Source organism: Convolutriloba macropyga, chromosome 6, assembly GCF_964194025.1.
Source record: "Convolutriloba macropyga chromosome 6, txConMacr16.3, whole genome shotgun sequence".
In the NCBI taxonomy this organism is placed as follows: domain Eukaryota; kingdom Metazoa; phylum Xenacoelomorpha; order Acoela; family Convolutidae; genus Convolutriloba; species Convolutriloba macropyga.
In genome coordinates, this window is record NC_134473.1 from 19,448,284 (window position 1) to 19,466,043 (window position 17,760).

The 17,760-nt window shown below is 32.2% G+C and overlaps 1 protein-coding gene across 1 annotated transcript; it reads right to left on the bottom strand.

The window, feature by feature from the left end:
* Positions 1-6,205: 6,205 nt before the first annotated feature.
* Positions 6,206-15,319, bottom strand: LOC142340840 (uncharacterized). Its single transcript, XM_075391582.1, has 3 exons — positions 15,173-15,319; positions 10,710-10,915; positions 6,206-6,438 (listed from the first exon to the last, which is right to left on the bottom strand). The coding sequence occupies exons 1-3, from the start codon at positions 15,213-15,215 to the stop codon at positions 6,223-6,225; spliced, it is 465 nt and encodes a 154-aa protein (XP_075247697.1). The 5' UTR covers positions 15,216-15,319; the 3' UTR covers positions 6,206-6,222.
* Between the last annotated feature and the right edge of the window lie 2,441 nt (positions 15,320-17,760).

Here is a 17,760-nt window from a genome sequence, read left to right on the forward strand (position 1 = left end):
TATCAACAGATTTAAATAAAAGTTCAGAGAAAAGTTTTAATTGAAAAAGATTTCTCCTCTGTGTTTATGCAGACAACATCGGACAAAAACTTGCCCTCTTGGAAACAAGAAGAAAACAAGTCAAAAAATGTTTAATCAAAATTTTGTTCATTTTGGAAATAATTTAGCATTTTTAAATTGCCATGAGATGCAAGTCTCTATAAAAAGAGTAAAAAATTGATGTCAATGATTCCTTAACCAGAAATTGTTAAATTTGAATTAAAACAAAATTAAAAGATCAGATTAGAGATCGAATTGCGATATACCTATTTTATATTTTTACGCTCCCAAGGTCTTTTGAAAATTCTCTTTTCGTTATTTTAAAACTAAGACTTAGTGCCAGCTCTATTATACTTTAGGACAAAAACATCAATAAAAAGAAAGAACATAAAAAATTTCTTTAACAGAAGAAATTTGAAAAATCGAAAAACTATCCAAACGTTGATTTTGTTTTAAGCTCCTCTCCGCGGAACTGTAAGCAAAAGACCCTCAGTGGAATGTACAGAAAGTCAGCAAATGCAAAATTTTTGGTATTCACGTCATGTCTTAATTTCATAAAAAAAAACTGGAAAAAGCTTTAGCAAAGTGACCATCTCTTCATCAAAATTCAAATCTCAACCTATAGTTTTCAATTCAACGTTTAAATATTTGTTTCGAAATTGCAGTTTTCTCATGAAACGTCGCTATTCTGAAACGTAGCAGAGAAATTTGGGCAATTTTGTTATAAAAATATAATATTAATATAAGAGCAAATGAGCAAAACTTTAGAAAAAAAAAAGAAAAACAAACAAAAATTGTTCAGAGAGCTCTTAAATATTACACTTCGACATCTCTTGTCAAATCTTCTTTATCACGCAAAATACATTTACGGGACAAAACTAAATTAAAAAATGGAGGTTCCCAAATTTATTGACCCCCATTTCAAGGAGGATTAAGAAAGATAAAAATTTAAATTTTTTTTTTATTATAACCAATAAACTGTACAATACCAAACGTTTTCCTATCATACGCCCACTGCAACAAAAATATCGGTTGAATAAATTATTCTTGATTTTTATCGACTAATTTTTGTTACATCTCTTTAAGAGATATTTAGTAGCTATCTAATCTGTTTCATTCGATGGCAGCTGCTCCCTATATGTACTTTTTCTATTTTTTGGATCTGCTACAATTAAACTGCGGTAATTTTCAGTAGACTCTAGGCTTTTATTGTAATTACCTTCGTGAAAACTAGAAAGAAGAAAAGTTTGAAGCGAGAAAACTAGAACCCTATTGAGGTATTTTGTCCTGCGTATCTCTTCAGGAGATCAAAAATTTGAAACAGTCTTTTGAACAATTGATTTAAATTTCTAAAGGCTATGCAACTCTACCATATTTATATCTATTTACAAAAGATATTGAATGATCAAAATTGACGTAACGACAAAACGTAGGGCTGGCATAAAGTTGCTAGTCCACAAATAAATTAACAGAACAGTGCACGTGTTTTGGCGTTCCTGCACGCTACTTGCGTGGTACATGACAGGCAATTTAACCTGATTTTTCAGTTATTATAAGATTACAGTAAGTCCCTTGTAAAGAAAACGATATGATCACTGGGGTGATTTTTTATAGATCTTCATTTGAAGAAACCTATATTTGTGGAACAAAAGACTTCTCCGATTATGACTGGCGAAATTTTCTTGACTCACGCAGTTATTTATATATTACTATTTATTTGGTAAAAATATATTTGGTAAGAAGCTTGCGGAAAATCATGAAAATTGTGGTCGGAATATTGTGAAAGTGCACGTTACCCAGCCTCCTTTTTCTTATTTATAATGGTATATGTAAAACGTAGACACTAGTTGCACATTCTATAATCAATAAACTATTATCAATGCATTAGTTTGTTACATGCCGATGAAGATAGCATATTTGTTCACAGAGGAAAAGAAACAGTTCCATCAAAACAATTTATGGCGAAAAAGCTTAACTTGAGAACCGCTTATAAGAAAAGATACAAATATTCAATGGATTGAAATAATCCTTATTGGTTTACCCTAATTGCATGAATCATTTCAAATTGATCGAAAATTTCACTGGAGAAAATTTATGGATGGTTATCCTAAAATCATGGATGGTTATCCGGCAAGATTTTTCAAATCCGACAATTATGGTGTAATATCTTTCAAGAGTTTTGTTAATGATTATGAAAGATGATGCCAATTTTTCAAGACTTTTGTAAGTTTCTTGCAAGAACATAAAATAACCGTCCGTTTGTGACTGCTGATTAGAGCCCATAGAACTTGCCCTGATATTGACATGTTGAGACAGTTGTGCAAGTTTAAATTTCAACAATTCAATGCAAAAAACAGTCTTCTTCAAAAACTAGTTGTTTGAAAAATTTGTAAGCAATAAAAGACAAAGGATGTCATTTCTCGCTATTTATGTAGTTCTACGTATAGTACTTCCTAAAAAACGTAAAATAATCAATTTGTCTCACAGTGCAGTTATTGTGGAAAAAAAACAAGCACACTCGTTAATATGCGTTTGCACATAATGTTCCGACCCAGTTCATCCACATTTCTGCTGAATTGTCTGCCAAATGAGGATGGGATAGAAAACTTTTAGAAATTTATGTATTTTTTGAAAAAAACCAGTTTATGAATACGAATTTGCGCCAAGCTCAAATCACTCAGTGGAATAAAAAAAATTGCATGCTAGTAATCCGAGGAAAAATGCCATTATTAATAAAACGAGATAAGACGAAAACAAAATAATATATCAACAACAAACAAGAATAATATACAAAACTCGATGTCTATCTGTAGAAAAACAAAAGCCGAATAGCGGCAGATGAAACCTAAACTAACAAAATAATCATTTCATTGTTGGCCTGAAATTGGAGCCAGTGCTTAACATGACGCGGTAACAGGTAGACAAAAACAACAAAAGAGGCTAACAAAAAAATTACAAACTTTTTTTTAAAGCAATTGGTTCCGAAGTAATCAAAAGACTTAGAAATTTACCGAAAATCATCAAACACACTGGAAATGTTTCAATTTATATCTCAAAAAGACAAGGCAGTGGGACCTGCCAGTAATTTTTTTTTCCGTACGACTACAAAAAAAACGAGTACGGAAAAAAACAAAAACGCAAATCAATTTTGCGAGAGCGCGGCGGCGAAGTCTTTAAAACCATGATCCATCCCCACAGAATAAAAAATTTCGGGTTGCACGTTTTTTGAACGCCAATAACGTGATATGTGAACACTCATTGATGAGACTAGGAAACACGTAGTCATGAAAAAAACTTTAAAAAATATTTTGTTTTTTTTCGAAGACAATTAGCTTAAAGATCACAAAAAGATTGAGTATACATTGCAGTAAAAAAACATGTTGTTCATTTGTTCCCCTAAATGAAACTATTGGGACCTTTGCTGATCAGAATATGTCCTACGTTCACAAGAAGAACGTCAATTGCCGCCAAAAAAATCAAAATTTTTTTGGTTTTCAAAAAATGGTATTCAAAGCCATTAAAACCATATTGAATTCACTAACTTCATTAAATATGTCACATATTGTTTGATACCTTGCTTGGCAAGGTGATATATGACCGGTAATTAAGGAGATAAGGTAACAAAGTGACAAAAACAATAGCAGATGCAGAGTAAAAAAAGATTTTTTTTAAATCAAGTACTTTTAAAGCCGTTAAAACAATCAATTATCAAATAAAATTAATAAACAGTTTCAATTACAGCATAAAATGACGCATTTGAGACCTGTCTATCATCAGTAAATGTTATACGTAAACCATAATTGAAGTAAAATACAGACAATTATCAAAAAATGAAAAAAATCGATGAAATGTAGTCAAACGCGTTAGCAACATAATCAATTCACTGAAAACTTTAAATATGTCAAAATTGCTTTTTTGTTGACGATAGTTTTTTGTGATATGTGACCTATAATAACCGAAAATAGTTTATTACCGATAATAGACAAAAAGAACAGAAAACGCAAAAATAAGAAAAAATTAAATTTTTTGAAAACAAAATTCTTCCGAGTCATGGAAAATATCAGCTATCAATTAAAGTATTTAAACAGGTTTCGCCAATACATCAAGGAAGTCATGAGGGCTTGTCGTTAACCGATATATGTTATACTTTTACAAAAAGAAATTAAAACACAGACAAAATTTTTTCTTAAAAAATTTTTGCGAAAAACAAGCGTGACAGCGGTTGAAATTAAAAATTTATTTGAATTACTAGTTTTAATCACATATATTCTATTTTGTTGCTTAAAAAATATTGAACATGTTACTATTATGACTGGGTAACGAAGAGACAAAAAAAGCAAAAAAAATAAAAGCTAAAAAATTTTTTTTAAAGGAATTATTTTCAAAGTTATGAAAATCTATCAGCTGTAAATTGAAATATCTAAACATATTTGTTTAATCCTTACGGAATTCAGTGAGCCCTTCTAAAAGCAGATTTTGTCTTTTTTTAACAAAAAAGAACTTCAAATACAGACAATATAAGAACAAATTTAAATTTTTGCAAATAACCTTCGTCGAAACTATTAAAACCATAATTAATTCGCTAATAAATAGATATCTCCACTTTTCTCACATTTTAATGCCAAAAAATGATATGTTACCCATGAGTGATGAGATTAGGTTGAAAATAGGTGAAGATGAATAGAAGATGAAAAAAAAATAATCATCTTTTTTTTAATTTTCTTGAAAAAGTTTCCTTTAAGGTCATGAAAGCCATCGGCTAACACTTGAAATCAACATATAGACTCATATGTTCCTCCATAATTGGAGCTCATAACGTTAAGACCTCCTTTATTCTTAATTTCTCATACGACTACAAGAAGAATGGTAATTAAACACAAAACCGAAATAACTTCCATTAAATACTTCTAGAAAACGATGTCGAAGCCGTTAAAAATATAAACTTTTCCCTAGAAGATTTATAAGTTCAGTAGTGCCTATTTTTGAACTCCCTTAAAGTGTTGAATGCCTTCTCAATAATTTGATAATGTGGCAGAACCAGAAAAGGGAGAACCTGGAAAATGGGCAAATGTCCAAAAATCAAAGTATTTGTGAAACTAGTAGTTTTGAAGCTTGAAAACAGTTATCTAGAGCGCAAAGCCTTCATTTAGATGAATATTCAATTAAACTAAAATTGCAATCTGTTTTTGCTGCAATTGAGCTGCAAGTTGGCCAAAAAATCGAAATAATTGACCAAGATCTTTAGTCCTTTGTTTATTTTCAAAACAAATGATTTTAAAAAACCTTTCGACTAAGAAGTGTAAAAGCACTAACTTCAAGTTGTTCAGGAAATCAATTGGACCTGTCAATATTGAGCTTTGATTTGAACTGTTCTGTTCTATAATGAACATAGAAAATATATAAATTTTTTAAGAAAAAAGACAGCCACCGATTACAATCCGGATTAATTTTGGATTTTGGAATTTGAAGATCATTACACAAAAAGAGCATTACTATTTAATTATGTATATTAATAACATGGAATAATTCCCAGTTCAATGGATATAGATAATTTGACAAAAGGTTTCACATATAAAAAATGATGCTGTTTGTATAATTATCGGCATAATATAGATAAAAACCATCAAAGTTTCAAACAATTCTTTCAAAGAGAGCGGAATGGTGACTTCTCTTGAGTTGACAAAAATTGTGTGAGTCACTTTTAGGTGTTCACTTACGGCAAATTTAAAGTAAGTTGACAAAAGAAGCTTTTTTCTAAGAAGCTTAATTCGATGAAAAAAGGCTGATCTTTTTTTAAATCAGCAGCAAAAAAATTGAGCCAAGAATCAGGTGAAAGTTTTAATCGACACTCTCTTATGTCTAGAAAACGAACCACAAACACTGTTTTAGAATTCTGTTATTTTTTTAAAAGTATAGGCAAAAATACCGGAAAATGTCAATAAAAACAACGGAAATCCGTCTATTGTTCACAAAACTTCCTCGATAACTCCCTGAAAAGACAAAAATTGAAAAAAAGTCGTTTCAAATCCATATACTACGCTAGACGGGCTTTCTAATGATACCACTCACAGCTCTATATGATTAATATATCAATCAGCCAAAATGGACTGAACCAAAAAAAACATATGAGTATATTTCCTCCCTCACTAAAGTGGGTCGTAACAATGAGGTTGTTTAAGTTCCTTAACTCACGGGATTCGTGGAAAGCATCGGCCCCATCCCACTTCCTGGACCTCCAACAGCGCCAAAGGGATCTCCCCTTCCACTTTTGACTCTAGTTGCGGCCCCGACAGCCAACTTCTTTGGGCTCCTGCTACCTCCACCACCACCACCAGCACCCAGACCTCCAATTGTCTCTCTGTCTCTCACTGGCATTTCATCATCTAGAACTCTCCCGCTCTGCAGCAAAACTACATGTTGATCTTTAAGTTAATGAAGTAAAAAAGTGGTAGTTATCTCTGGAACTCTGAGTTTTTGTTACCTTTTATGTTATTTTTTTTAATTATGATTAATTTTACCATAAAACTATTATCGAAAATGTATTTATTACAGTAGTCTGAATTGATATAGGACCTGCAAGACATAATCGATATATTGTTCTGATCAACTTTTTAGGAACTGGTTTCTAAGATTTTGTTGATTTTATTGATAGTAATTAAATCCATCAACAGGAAAGAGAATATCGAAAAGAATCGAAAAGGGTTGAATTTTTGCTGTCAATACAGAGAGCCAAGACAACGATCTTTTCAAGGAATGCAGAGAAAAGCTTTTTGGTTAAATCAGGCAATGTGTTTCCTCCCGTGTTTATCAAATGTTTTTGCTGTCTCTTGTCTTTGAACGGACAAAAATGAAATGAATTCAATTTTCATTTGACAGTGAGAGATATTTACGAAGGAGTCATTTTTTCCTCCTGGCTATATCAATACATGGACAATAATACATTCCAAACTGCCTCTGCTTTAGCATAAAAATTAATTCCAAATTGTGATATTTACACTAATTGTATTTTTTGAAGGTAACGACTACAGCTTTTTCATAGTATCTCATGAGGATATACAGACATTTGGAGACTGGAAAAGTTGTTAAGTTGTTTTCAGATTAACAGTAGAATGTTTCATACAGTGATTTATATCTTCGATTTTTTTTTTGCAAACTTACAGAAACTGACTCTTAAATTTGGAACAACTGACACTTTGCGAAAGATTGGCATTTCTGTGGTTTCAGATTGGAAATGGAGAGAATTACCAAAATTAATTGAAAACAAACAAAAAGCGACTCACTGTAGTAGGTTTCAGCAGTCCATTGATTCTTTAGAAGGAAGTCAACTAGAACTTCAGAATGTTTTGAAAAATATTTTTCACTGTGTCATGATTATTTTATTTTCATTTTTGCTGGTTTTGACTGTTTATGTTGAATTTTCGGAATTGCTAATTCATTTTGCTCTATGAGCAACAGCATGACGGCCATTCATTGAGTACTCTTTGTGAGTTCTTTTGAATTGGTTAAAAAAAACTAAAAATGCTCGAAAAGAGAATACCAATTGTTCCTCAAGAACTCATCTTTAAAACCAAAACCCAAAAAAAGATTTATTTGAAAAAGTGTTTGTTCGACTGGCTTTACATAGCTAAAATAGTTTTCCATGGCAACTGAAAGTCAACTTATTTGTGTCCAGACGAACTCGAATTTTGTTTTTAAAAATGTTTTTACAATAACCACTAGGCACCTCATATTTCAATATATCTCCATTGGTTAAAAATTGATTCAATGGACAACTGGATGCATTAGGGAGAAGAAATTTTTTTCACAAGCTGTCATTGTGGCAATTAGGATATGTGGCTGCTATGAATATTTATGGTTAATTAAGGCTGTTAGATGTGAATTTTTTTCCTGACACTAACCACCTTACGTGAGTTGAAATTCCCGGGGACAAATAACTATGCCACCACTATTTAAAAAAATTTCTAGGAATCAATGATAGCTTTAAAGCAAAATAGCTCAAAATTCATTTGGCTTCTGATTAAAATAATAGAAAATGAATAGCTGCGATGCAGAAAATACATTTTTGGTTTTGTTCTTTTGTGGACAACAGTGACCTTACTTTGTCTCTAATTTTTATTCAAAGTCATTGCCATTAACAATAAATAATTTATACGTTAAAAGTGTGAATAAATGTGAAGAAGGAACAATGAAACTTATCACTTGTATTGGTGGATAATGTTATTTTGGTTCATGATTTCAAGAATTCAGTAAACCCCTAAAAGCATAATGTTCAAATTTAATCAATAAAAACTTTAGAACCAAATAAGAGTCTTGATCATTCTTTTGAAACGCATTACAGTTTGAAAACTGCTTATTGTCTTCTTAATCAAAGAATATTGTTGTAAAACTCATTTTCAAAAAAAAGGTTAAGAATAATTTTGACGGATTTTTCCAATTTTGAATCAAACTTGCTTATCGTCACAAATGTCCACTCATGCGTTTAACTAAAATCTTAAAACATGGTGCTGAATTCAGTAAATTTATCCGATCAGATGTAACATTTGGGAAAAAAAATGTAAGTAGAAATGCCTCCAGATCAAAACTATGTTCAAAATTGTATAAATGCAAATACATGAAATGAGTTTTGCAAGACGTAGATTGAGAAAAGTAAACATTTTTTCTAAGTTTCGGTCTTTTTTGCTTCAAGAAGTCTCCATCTCACCGCTAAATGATCTTTAAGATAAAAATACCCCGCTAAAATTTGACCAATGTGCATCGGCTGACTACAATACACAAACACGTGAGCGATTTTTCAACTAATATTGGGGACAAAATTGTTCGCTTGCGATGATTGTTTACTTTTTGTTTACGCTGTTATACCATCTTGATGTCATTTCTATGAAATAGTCCGGTGAAATACACCTACACATTTTAATATATTTACGGCAACATGGGACAACAATTTTCGAAAGATTTCGAAAATTCAGTTGACACCTGAAATCTTACTGTTCGAATTTAATCAATAGCTGCTCGAGAACCAATAAGGTGATTTCATCGTTCTTGTTAAACGCGTTAAAAACTGTCTTTTTAATCAACGAATATCATTGTGAGAAACATTTCTGAAATCTGCTATTCCACAATTAGGTTTTCTTTTATTTCAGTCTAAACATATCTTCATGATGTTTACTATCACAGTAAATAACCGCGATGGTGGGGAGGGCGTGAACAAGGTGACAAAGGATGTGGATCAAGATGACAAAATTTTGTGACTATTAACCGCTCATGTTCAACGCGGTTACAATGGTTAGGTCATTTCAACAAGGTAGACCCGTAAAATATCCCCAGTGATTCTGGAATTTTTATCGTGTAAGATCTGATAAGATGCTGACTAAGAATTTTTATCGTGTAAGATCTAATCAGATCTTACACGATAAAAATTCCTCTTATCAGATCTTACACGATAAACATTCTGGTAAGAGGAACTTTTATCGTGTAAGATCTGATATGACATCTTATAAGATAAACATTCCTCTTATCAGAATTTTTATCGTGTAAGATCTGATAAGACATCTTATAAGATAAACATTCCTCTTATCAGAATTTTTATCGTGTAAGATCTGATAAGACATCTTATAAGATAAACATTCCTCTTATCAGAATTTTTATCGTGTAAGATCTGATAAGACGGAATTTTTATCGTGTAAGATCTGATATGACATGTTTTAATTATTTCAATATAACCGTATAACGTAGTCAAGGTCCTATGAAAGTACAAAAAAAATAATTGGTCAGCGAACCAATTATGAAACAAAAAAATGCTTGTTGATTCTGTTTTGGCGGCAGTTTTATTGTGAGTCTTAACTGGGTACTATGGCTAAACTTAGCAGTCCAAGAAAGTTTTGGTCTTTGAAAAAAAATTAGCCTAGTTTGATAATCACCGCTTCGGAGAAAGCCCCTGCCACTCAAATAATCTTTTTTACATTATCTTATAAGTCTTAAAAGACAGTATAAGATATTTTTCTCTTTGTTGCTCTGACACTTAAGTGTTGCATGCTGTAGTTTTTCGGCTACTGCTTGAGAGCATCTCTGAATTGTCTTCAATTTGAAGAATATACCATACTTCAGGAATTTATATAAGAGGAAATTTTCATCGTGTAAGATCTGATAAGACGGAATTTTTATCGTGTAAGATCTTATAAGAGGAATTTTTGTCGTGTAAGATCTTATAAGAGGAATTTTTATCGTGTAAGATCTTATAAGAGGACCTTTTATCGTGTAAGATCTTATAAGAGGAATTTTTATCGTGTAAGATCTTATAAGAGGAATTTTTATCGCGTAAGATCTTATAAGAAGAATTTTTATCGTGTAAGATCTTATAAGAGGAATTTTTATCGTGTAAGATCTTATAAGAGGAATTTTTATCGTGTAAGATCTTATAAGAAGAATTTTTATCGTGTAAGATCTTATAAGAGGAATTTTCATAAAATTTTTTTTATAGTATAAGATCTGATAAACGTCTTATCAGATCTGATAAGAAGATGCATCCCCTTACAGGCTATTAGCAAGATGGTTTTGTCAGAAATTTGTCAGATCTTACACGATAAAAATTCCACAATCATTGGGGATAGCTCTTACATTTTTATATTTTAAAATGGGAGGTGATGCCATGAGACCTATGTTTGAACGTTTACCTGTCTCAAATTCAAGTCATGTCTGACATCCGCAGGAGTCTTTGGAGTACGAGGCACAAGCATCGTTGGTCCAACACCCACACACAACGTGTCCAAATGTCTCCTCATCAAATAGTGGCTTTTAAACTCCATTCCACAGTTGGGACACGAGTAGAGGTTAGGATTTTCCAATATGGCCGCGCCCGCATTCACACCCACTGCTGAACCTTTAAAGGCAGAAAAAAAATTATGTTGAGTCCGAAATTTTGAAACTATATGAACCCAAAAATACAAGCTGAGGTAAATTTACCTGAAACGGCACCTATACACCTGAAACGTTAATTTAATTCTGCCTATCACTTCATCTCAACTGAATTTTAACTGAAAGATACCTGAAAAGTTAAGGGTTACCTCAAAGTTACCTGAATTTGGAGGTAAAAAGAATTATTGCAAATTTGTCCTCAAAAATACTCTAACTTGTATCCTTTCTCCAAGTTTGAGGTCCTCGTTCAAAATGACCTCTGAAAATGTCTAGTTATATTATTTTTGCAGACCAAAATCAGTTTTTCTAGATTCTAAAATCTATTGATTGCTTTCATTTCTTTCTACTTAATCTCTGTTAAACTAAGCTATACAATACTATTTCTAGAAAAATCTGAATCAGTGAGATGATCTACTTCATCGATGGCTGCGTTTAGGCGACGCATTTTCAGCTCAAATTCAACGCTTGTTTTGTTGACAAAGAGTGATTTAAGCAGTGAATAAAACGTTTACAAAAAATTGTCCCCGAGCGTGAAAACTTTTTTTCAATTTTGCACTTAGTTTTAAGATTCATTTCTGTGCAAATTGCCAACTGAGCCATTAAAATGAGTGCATCTGAAGAGTGTAATTAATATAATATAAGAGGATAATAAGAGAGAGCTAAAGGGTTAAAGAGTGTACAAGAGAAAACTCTTGCTAAAGGTTTAAAGAGAAAACTCATGTTTATTACCCCAAAATGACACTATTACACTCTTTTTCCTGCTGATTAAGAGAAGAGTTCGCCTTGCACCCTTAGTCTCGCTTAATAATGGTGAAGTTCGAGTGGACACCACGGCCCGGGTTGTTCACTGTTACTCAGAATTGATACCAGCCTAAAAATTAAATATAAAATTTTTTGAAATCAAATTTCTAACTCCTCAAAATCAAATTCGATCATTCTTGGAGCCCCAATAAGATTTTTTCTGGAATTAAATCAACAAAAAACATCATAATTGCTCGCAATTGCTCTTTTATAAGAACGAAAAGCATCCATACGAAAAAATGTTAAGTTGTTTTTCCTTTAAGCAAAATTAATATTGTCGGCTTTTTCAAGTTTCTTATGTACCAAGATTTTTTTTGCACAATAATATATTCATTGAAATTTACAAATATAATAATGTGAATTAAAGTTAATTCATTTGCTGCAGCAGCTTCTGCTTCAAAAATTGAAAATTTGGAGCTCGCCTTTGGTGTTAGCGAAAAAGAACGCAATACTACTCCATATTGAGCGTTGAAATTTGAATTGTATCCTTCTTTAAAAATAATCAATTCAACCACAAAAGAGAATAACAATTTTCAGTGCATTACACACTACCATTAAACTGTCTGTGACAAAATTTAGGTGCTCATAGAGATTGGATGTTTGTTTAAACTATTTAACCTAAGTAGTTGACTCGGAACAAATATGGCAAGTTTCAGTGATTAAAAGTTTGTCTCCTACTTTAGTTACACATGTGGTCAATTAAGACTTTGATGATATTTATGAATCTTTAGGTCAAAAAGATAGAAATTAGCGCTGCCAACGTCTTTACACTAACATAAAGAATGGTAATCAAATAAACAGTTTGCTTCCTTTGTTCTTTATAACTTTAATAAACGTAGTGCAAAAATTTGTAAAACTGCTACCAAAGCTAATGTCCTAAACCACTGTGAAGACATTAGGGTGTTCGGCGACACGCAAAGTGCGTAAAGAAGGAACAGCTGCACTACTGGTAACCTCCTCAAATTAACCCAGCGCGTTACAGAAGCGATTCTACTGTCCCAAAAGGTGGGATTTCTTTGCTGCGATGTAGAAAAAGAAAATGATATGATGAGGAGTCTAGAACTTCAAAACAAACCGCAAAAGTTATGTGTATAAACTAGTGAGAAAAAAGTGAACTCTTTTCTCTCTCATAAAAATCTTCCTAAATGTCAATAACTCAGAGCATAGCCAATTTTCAACAGAAACTGGAGTACCTCAGGGCAGCGTCATTGTACCGATACTCTTCATAGTATAAGTCAGCGGCTTATCTACTTTACCAGCCCAAATTTCCCAAAATCCTGATGATTTTTCTCCCCACTAAAAGATCACACACATGTAGAATAAAACAGGAGAAACTTCATCACTCACTGGACAAATTAATCAAATGGTGCTAAAACACGAAATAAAAAAAATCCTGGCAAAATAATTTACTTGCTTTTTAAAAGTCCCTGAAATAAACACTCCAGTCTAGATCTTTGCATCGTAGAAAAACAAATTGAACCTGCTCACTCAATTAAATTTCTTGGCGTAGCCCTTATCCCTCTTCTGAATTTGAACAAAGACGGCAAAATTGGGTGGCAAGAGCAAGCAAAAGAACCTATTAACTCTGGCGGCTCATCCAAATTAGTATTATTGACGAGTGCTAGCTAATTTTGCATAATTTTTGAGTTCGGCCTCTAATTCTGTATGGAAACGCTTGCTTGATTGACCAATCTAATTCGATTGTTTACAACATACAGCTAACCCAAAAAAGCGTTGAAAATTTATATGAGAAAACCTTGCTGGTAGAGTTTCAAAAAATTCATGAAGAGGACAAAATACTGTTCTAAGCTATATTCAAATCAGATTGCCAAATGAATACCTCAAACGCGCAAAGAATTTAACTAAATTGAATTCTATACTTGAACTCATGTCGAAAAAGAGACAGTGTCAAAAAAATAGCTATCAAAGCACACTGGATCATATGACACGCTAAAGAAGGAAACAAAATTAACAAATCATGAATATCTTGAACAATATCGTAGAACTGCTATTGACTAATGACTTTTTACTAGCCGCTAGCTTTTTAAATTCAGTGCGAAATGTTAGAGCATATTGCTTCAGCTTTTATCAACAGCATAATCAATAAGCCAGAGGAATTTCTCATAAAAATCAATTCGATTGGTTAGAAGTGGCTCCCGTCAATAAGAGCAATCAATTGACATTAAAAAGTCTGTATTAAACAGTTGCATGATTTTTCTCTTCCCTTTCAACATCAAATTTTCTTTTTTTTGTTTGAAAGCCTTTCAATTTGATTGAACTTGGTTGTACATTAATTAAAAATAATATTTCTCCTTTATTCTTTATTTTCTTTTTATTGCAAAGTTGATAGATGATTAGAAACTGGAAAAATTCCTGAAAGAATAAAGAAAGGTTTTCTTTACTTCCTGGGAGAGTCAGACTGTAAAACTAGCAAAACAAAGTAGAGTGAAGTCTTCATGAGTATAACTCGATGACATTGCTTTTTCTAAAAATTAGTAATTTTCAACATTATCTCAAAGCCTATGAAAAATTGATCAGTTGAAAGATAAATCGGAAAAGCAAGCATTGAAACAACTGGTGTGAATTGGAAAAAAAATTTCCCAAGATTTCAATTTTTCTCGCCCGAACAAAACGTATTTCAGTGCAACTACACGGTTCAACGACTTGATTTAGATTCATCTAGTTAATCTTGTAACGTCTCTTCCACCACATATGAACTCTCTTTATTGAGTTATTCAATTAACTGGCTTTGTTTTGGTTGGAAACACAATAAGTATTTTTTTAGAAAAAATAATTTCAACCCTCATGGTACATTTTTATTTCTTTTTATCAGAAATTTTATAAATTGTTGCACCATCAATTTGAATAGAGACATTCGGCTACAATAATGTAAGTAATAAGTAATCGAGATGATAAAATAGCAGCTTCATATATACTGGGTACATAATTTCAAATTGGTTTTATGGGACTGAGTTCGCGTTTCACGAGCAGTTTTTTTGTAGATTACTTTGAGCACACATTAATTTTGTTGAACCAATCATCTATTTTTTGTTTTGCTTTACAGGGTTTGCTTCTGAAATCTATTTGATATTAATTAGAGAATCGAAAAAATCAAAAAAGTTTCCTTTTGGTCTGTATCTGATCCAAAACTAATTAAAAATGAGTTTTTGCAAGTTTACCGGCAATGGTACTTTGAACTCTGTGATCGGATACCGAAATCAATTATGTCCAGACCAAAGTTGAAGTCACGAGGGGGCGTCGAGCGCTCAGCACTACATAGTTTGGAGACATTAAAAAACGCATGAAAGTATATGAAATTGAACGAAAGTTTGGACAATTGTAATGTATTACAGATTGGAGTCGACATGCAAAAAATGGTACGAGAAAACTGTAATAAATCAAGGAGTGAAATGCCACCAACCTGTACGGAGAAAAGTTGTCTGTTTTTCTGTGGTCAAGTCCATCTTTACAAACACGCGCGGTTTTCAAATTTTAGTCTAGTTTTAGTTGCTTAAATGTTTAAAACTTCATAAAAGTCATGCATCATTATTTGTAAACTAAGCGCGAAAAATTCGTACAGAGTATAACGTGTATAGTCATACTGACAAGTGGTTTTTAACAATTTTGTTGTTAAGTACAAGAGAACAAAATTAACTTTCAATGTAACTTTTCATTCTGTACTAATGAGTCAAATAGTAAACAGGATTGGTATTAATCTGCTATATCCCCCCATCACCACCACCCCCTCTGGTTAATGGTGTCGCATTTTTCATCCCTGTTTGTTTAAATGCAATTATTCCACCCCGATTGTTTCCCTCTCTGTCATTTTAACCCAATTTTGATTCTTTATATAATTGGTAGAATTAATATTGAAAAAAGGGATACATATGGCTTGCGCAAGAAGAGTTTTGCTCAAAGTGTTTCGAGTATAGAATTTTATGTTGAATAGACATGATGATAAAGTATGGAGGCAGGTTAAATGTTCCGGAGGTGAAAAAAAGGCCAGAACTGGGTCCCAGAGGAAATCAAATAAGTCAAAACCCAACATGAACGCCCAAGTGGGGCTTCATTTGTTCTGAATTGTATAGCCTGGAAAACTATAGAGAGCAACCTGGAGAGATATAAAGAGAAACTTTTTCAACAGAGCCCGTTTCGTCATCTACGATTTCCTGCTCAACATAGACCATTCTTACGACAAGATGTATTTGATTGTCTCTTTATACAATGGCCCACATGAAGTGTGTACAGCCTTAATTAGTATCTGCTGAGCATTTGGTCATTTTTCGCGGGTCATGGCCATGCCTCAGCGGCCCGTGGGATTTGATATTGAACTGAATATGGGATTGAATTATCCACTTAATTATGAGTCAAATTCTTTTAACGCCGATTGCTAAATTGCGAAGTGATAGGGTTTTATCATGTCATCAAAATTTTGAACTATATTTCGTCAAAATTTGGAGCATATTTAATTTTGGTGACAAAGGACGCAAAAAATGTAAAATTGTGTTGAATGCGACAGAGGAGCAATAGAAAAAAATTTGGAATTTTGGAAAATGGAGTCCAAGGCTGATTGAAATACATGGTGAAATGCAATGTAGGAAAACGGTGAAAGCAACTTTCAATTAGTTGACTAATTCAGTTTCTCCTTGACATCAAAAGTCGAAAAAAGTATTGCAGGATCTTCAGGAAGAAGTAGCAGAACAAGTCCTGAAATACAATCTACATGGAAACTTAATTATTGTTTTTTTACTGGCAGCACAAGAAAAAATTACGAGCTAAGCAGTCAGCAAATTAGTTTAAGCAATTCAAGGTATATATATGTCAAAACAAAGTGGAGCGAACATGAGTAACTTGGTTGCAATGGTTTGTCTAGAAATTGGTAATTTTCAACAGCATGTCAACAACCAACAAACATTTTTCAAATGAAACATTTTTTTAAAAAGCGCATTTTGAAACTACCAGCGTGAATTGTATGCACTTTTTTTAGTGTGTCAATTTTTCTCGCCTAAACACAACGCATTTTAGCGCAGCTACACAGTTCAGCAGCTTGATCTTGGTTCAATCAGTTAATCTTGCAACGTTTTTTTTCACACATCAACTCTTTTTATTAAATTATTCAATTAACTGGCCTTGTTTTTGTTGAAAAACACAATATGTCAATTTTTTGAAAAAAATATTCAACCCTCGAGATATATTCTTTTTTTCAGAAGCTTTACAAATTTCGCAGTAATTTAACAGAGACATTCGGTTACAACAAATTAATTGATCAGTAATCAAGATGATAAATTAGCAGCTTCATATATACTATCATTTTTTTATACTCGTTTAGAAAATAGAAATACCTGGAAATAATAGCTGTCGTTATTTTAGTTTGCAAGAATCGTTACAGCAGTTCTTAAGTCTGTTTTTGGTCAAAGTGGCTTGAAAAGACATTTAGGTAAAATTTTTCATAAAGAAGGACTAAATTTTCAAAATTTCAGCAAAAAATCTAACCAAAAATTGGATCAGTCAGTACAGCACCCTCCTCTAATTTGAAGGTTAAAAACAATTCACTATTATTAAAAACTTTAACATATTGGTAAAATTGTTCAATTATTTTCAGAAATTCTGGAAAAAACAAGCATAACAACGGAAAACAGTCAAATGTTCACAAAAAATCATATCTCGATAATTTCTCAAAAACAAAAAAAAGATTAAAAATCTATTTGAATTAAATTTTCTACTCGCGATGAGCTTTCTAATGATTCTACTCGTGTTGTTTTACTTCGAATATATTGGTATATCAAAATAGACTGAACAAAAAATCAGTTGGGCATATAGTTTTGCCTCCTCCTCCCCCCGCCCCCATCACCACAACAATCTAAAGAAGCATTATTTGCAACTCAGTTGTGCAATGAAAAACAACCTAAAAGATCAATTGTATTTTCCCTTTAATGCTCATATAAATTATTGAACAAAAATTAGCTACAATCTATAAGAATATTATTTGCTATCTAAAAGTTGTAACAA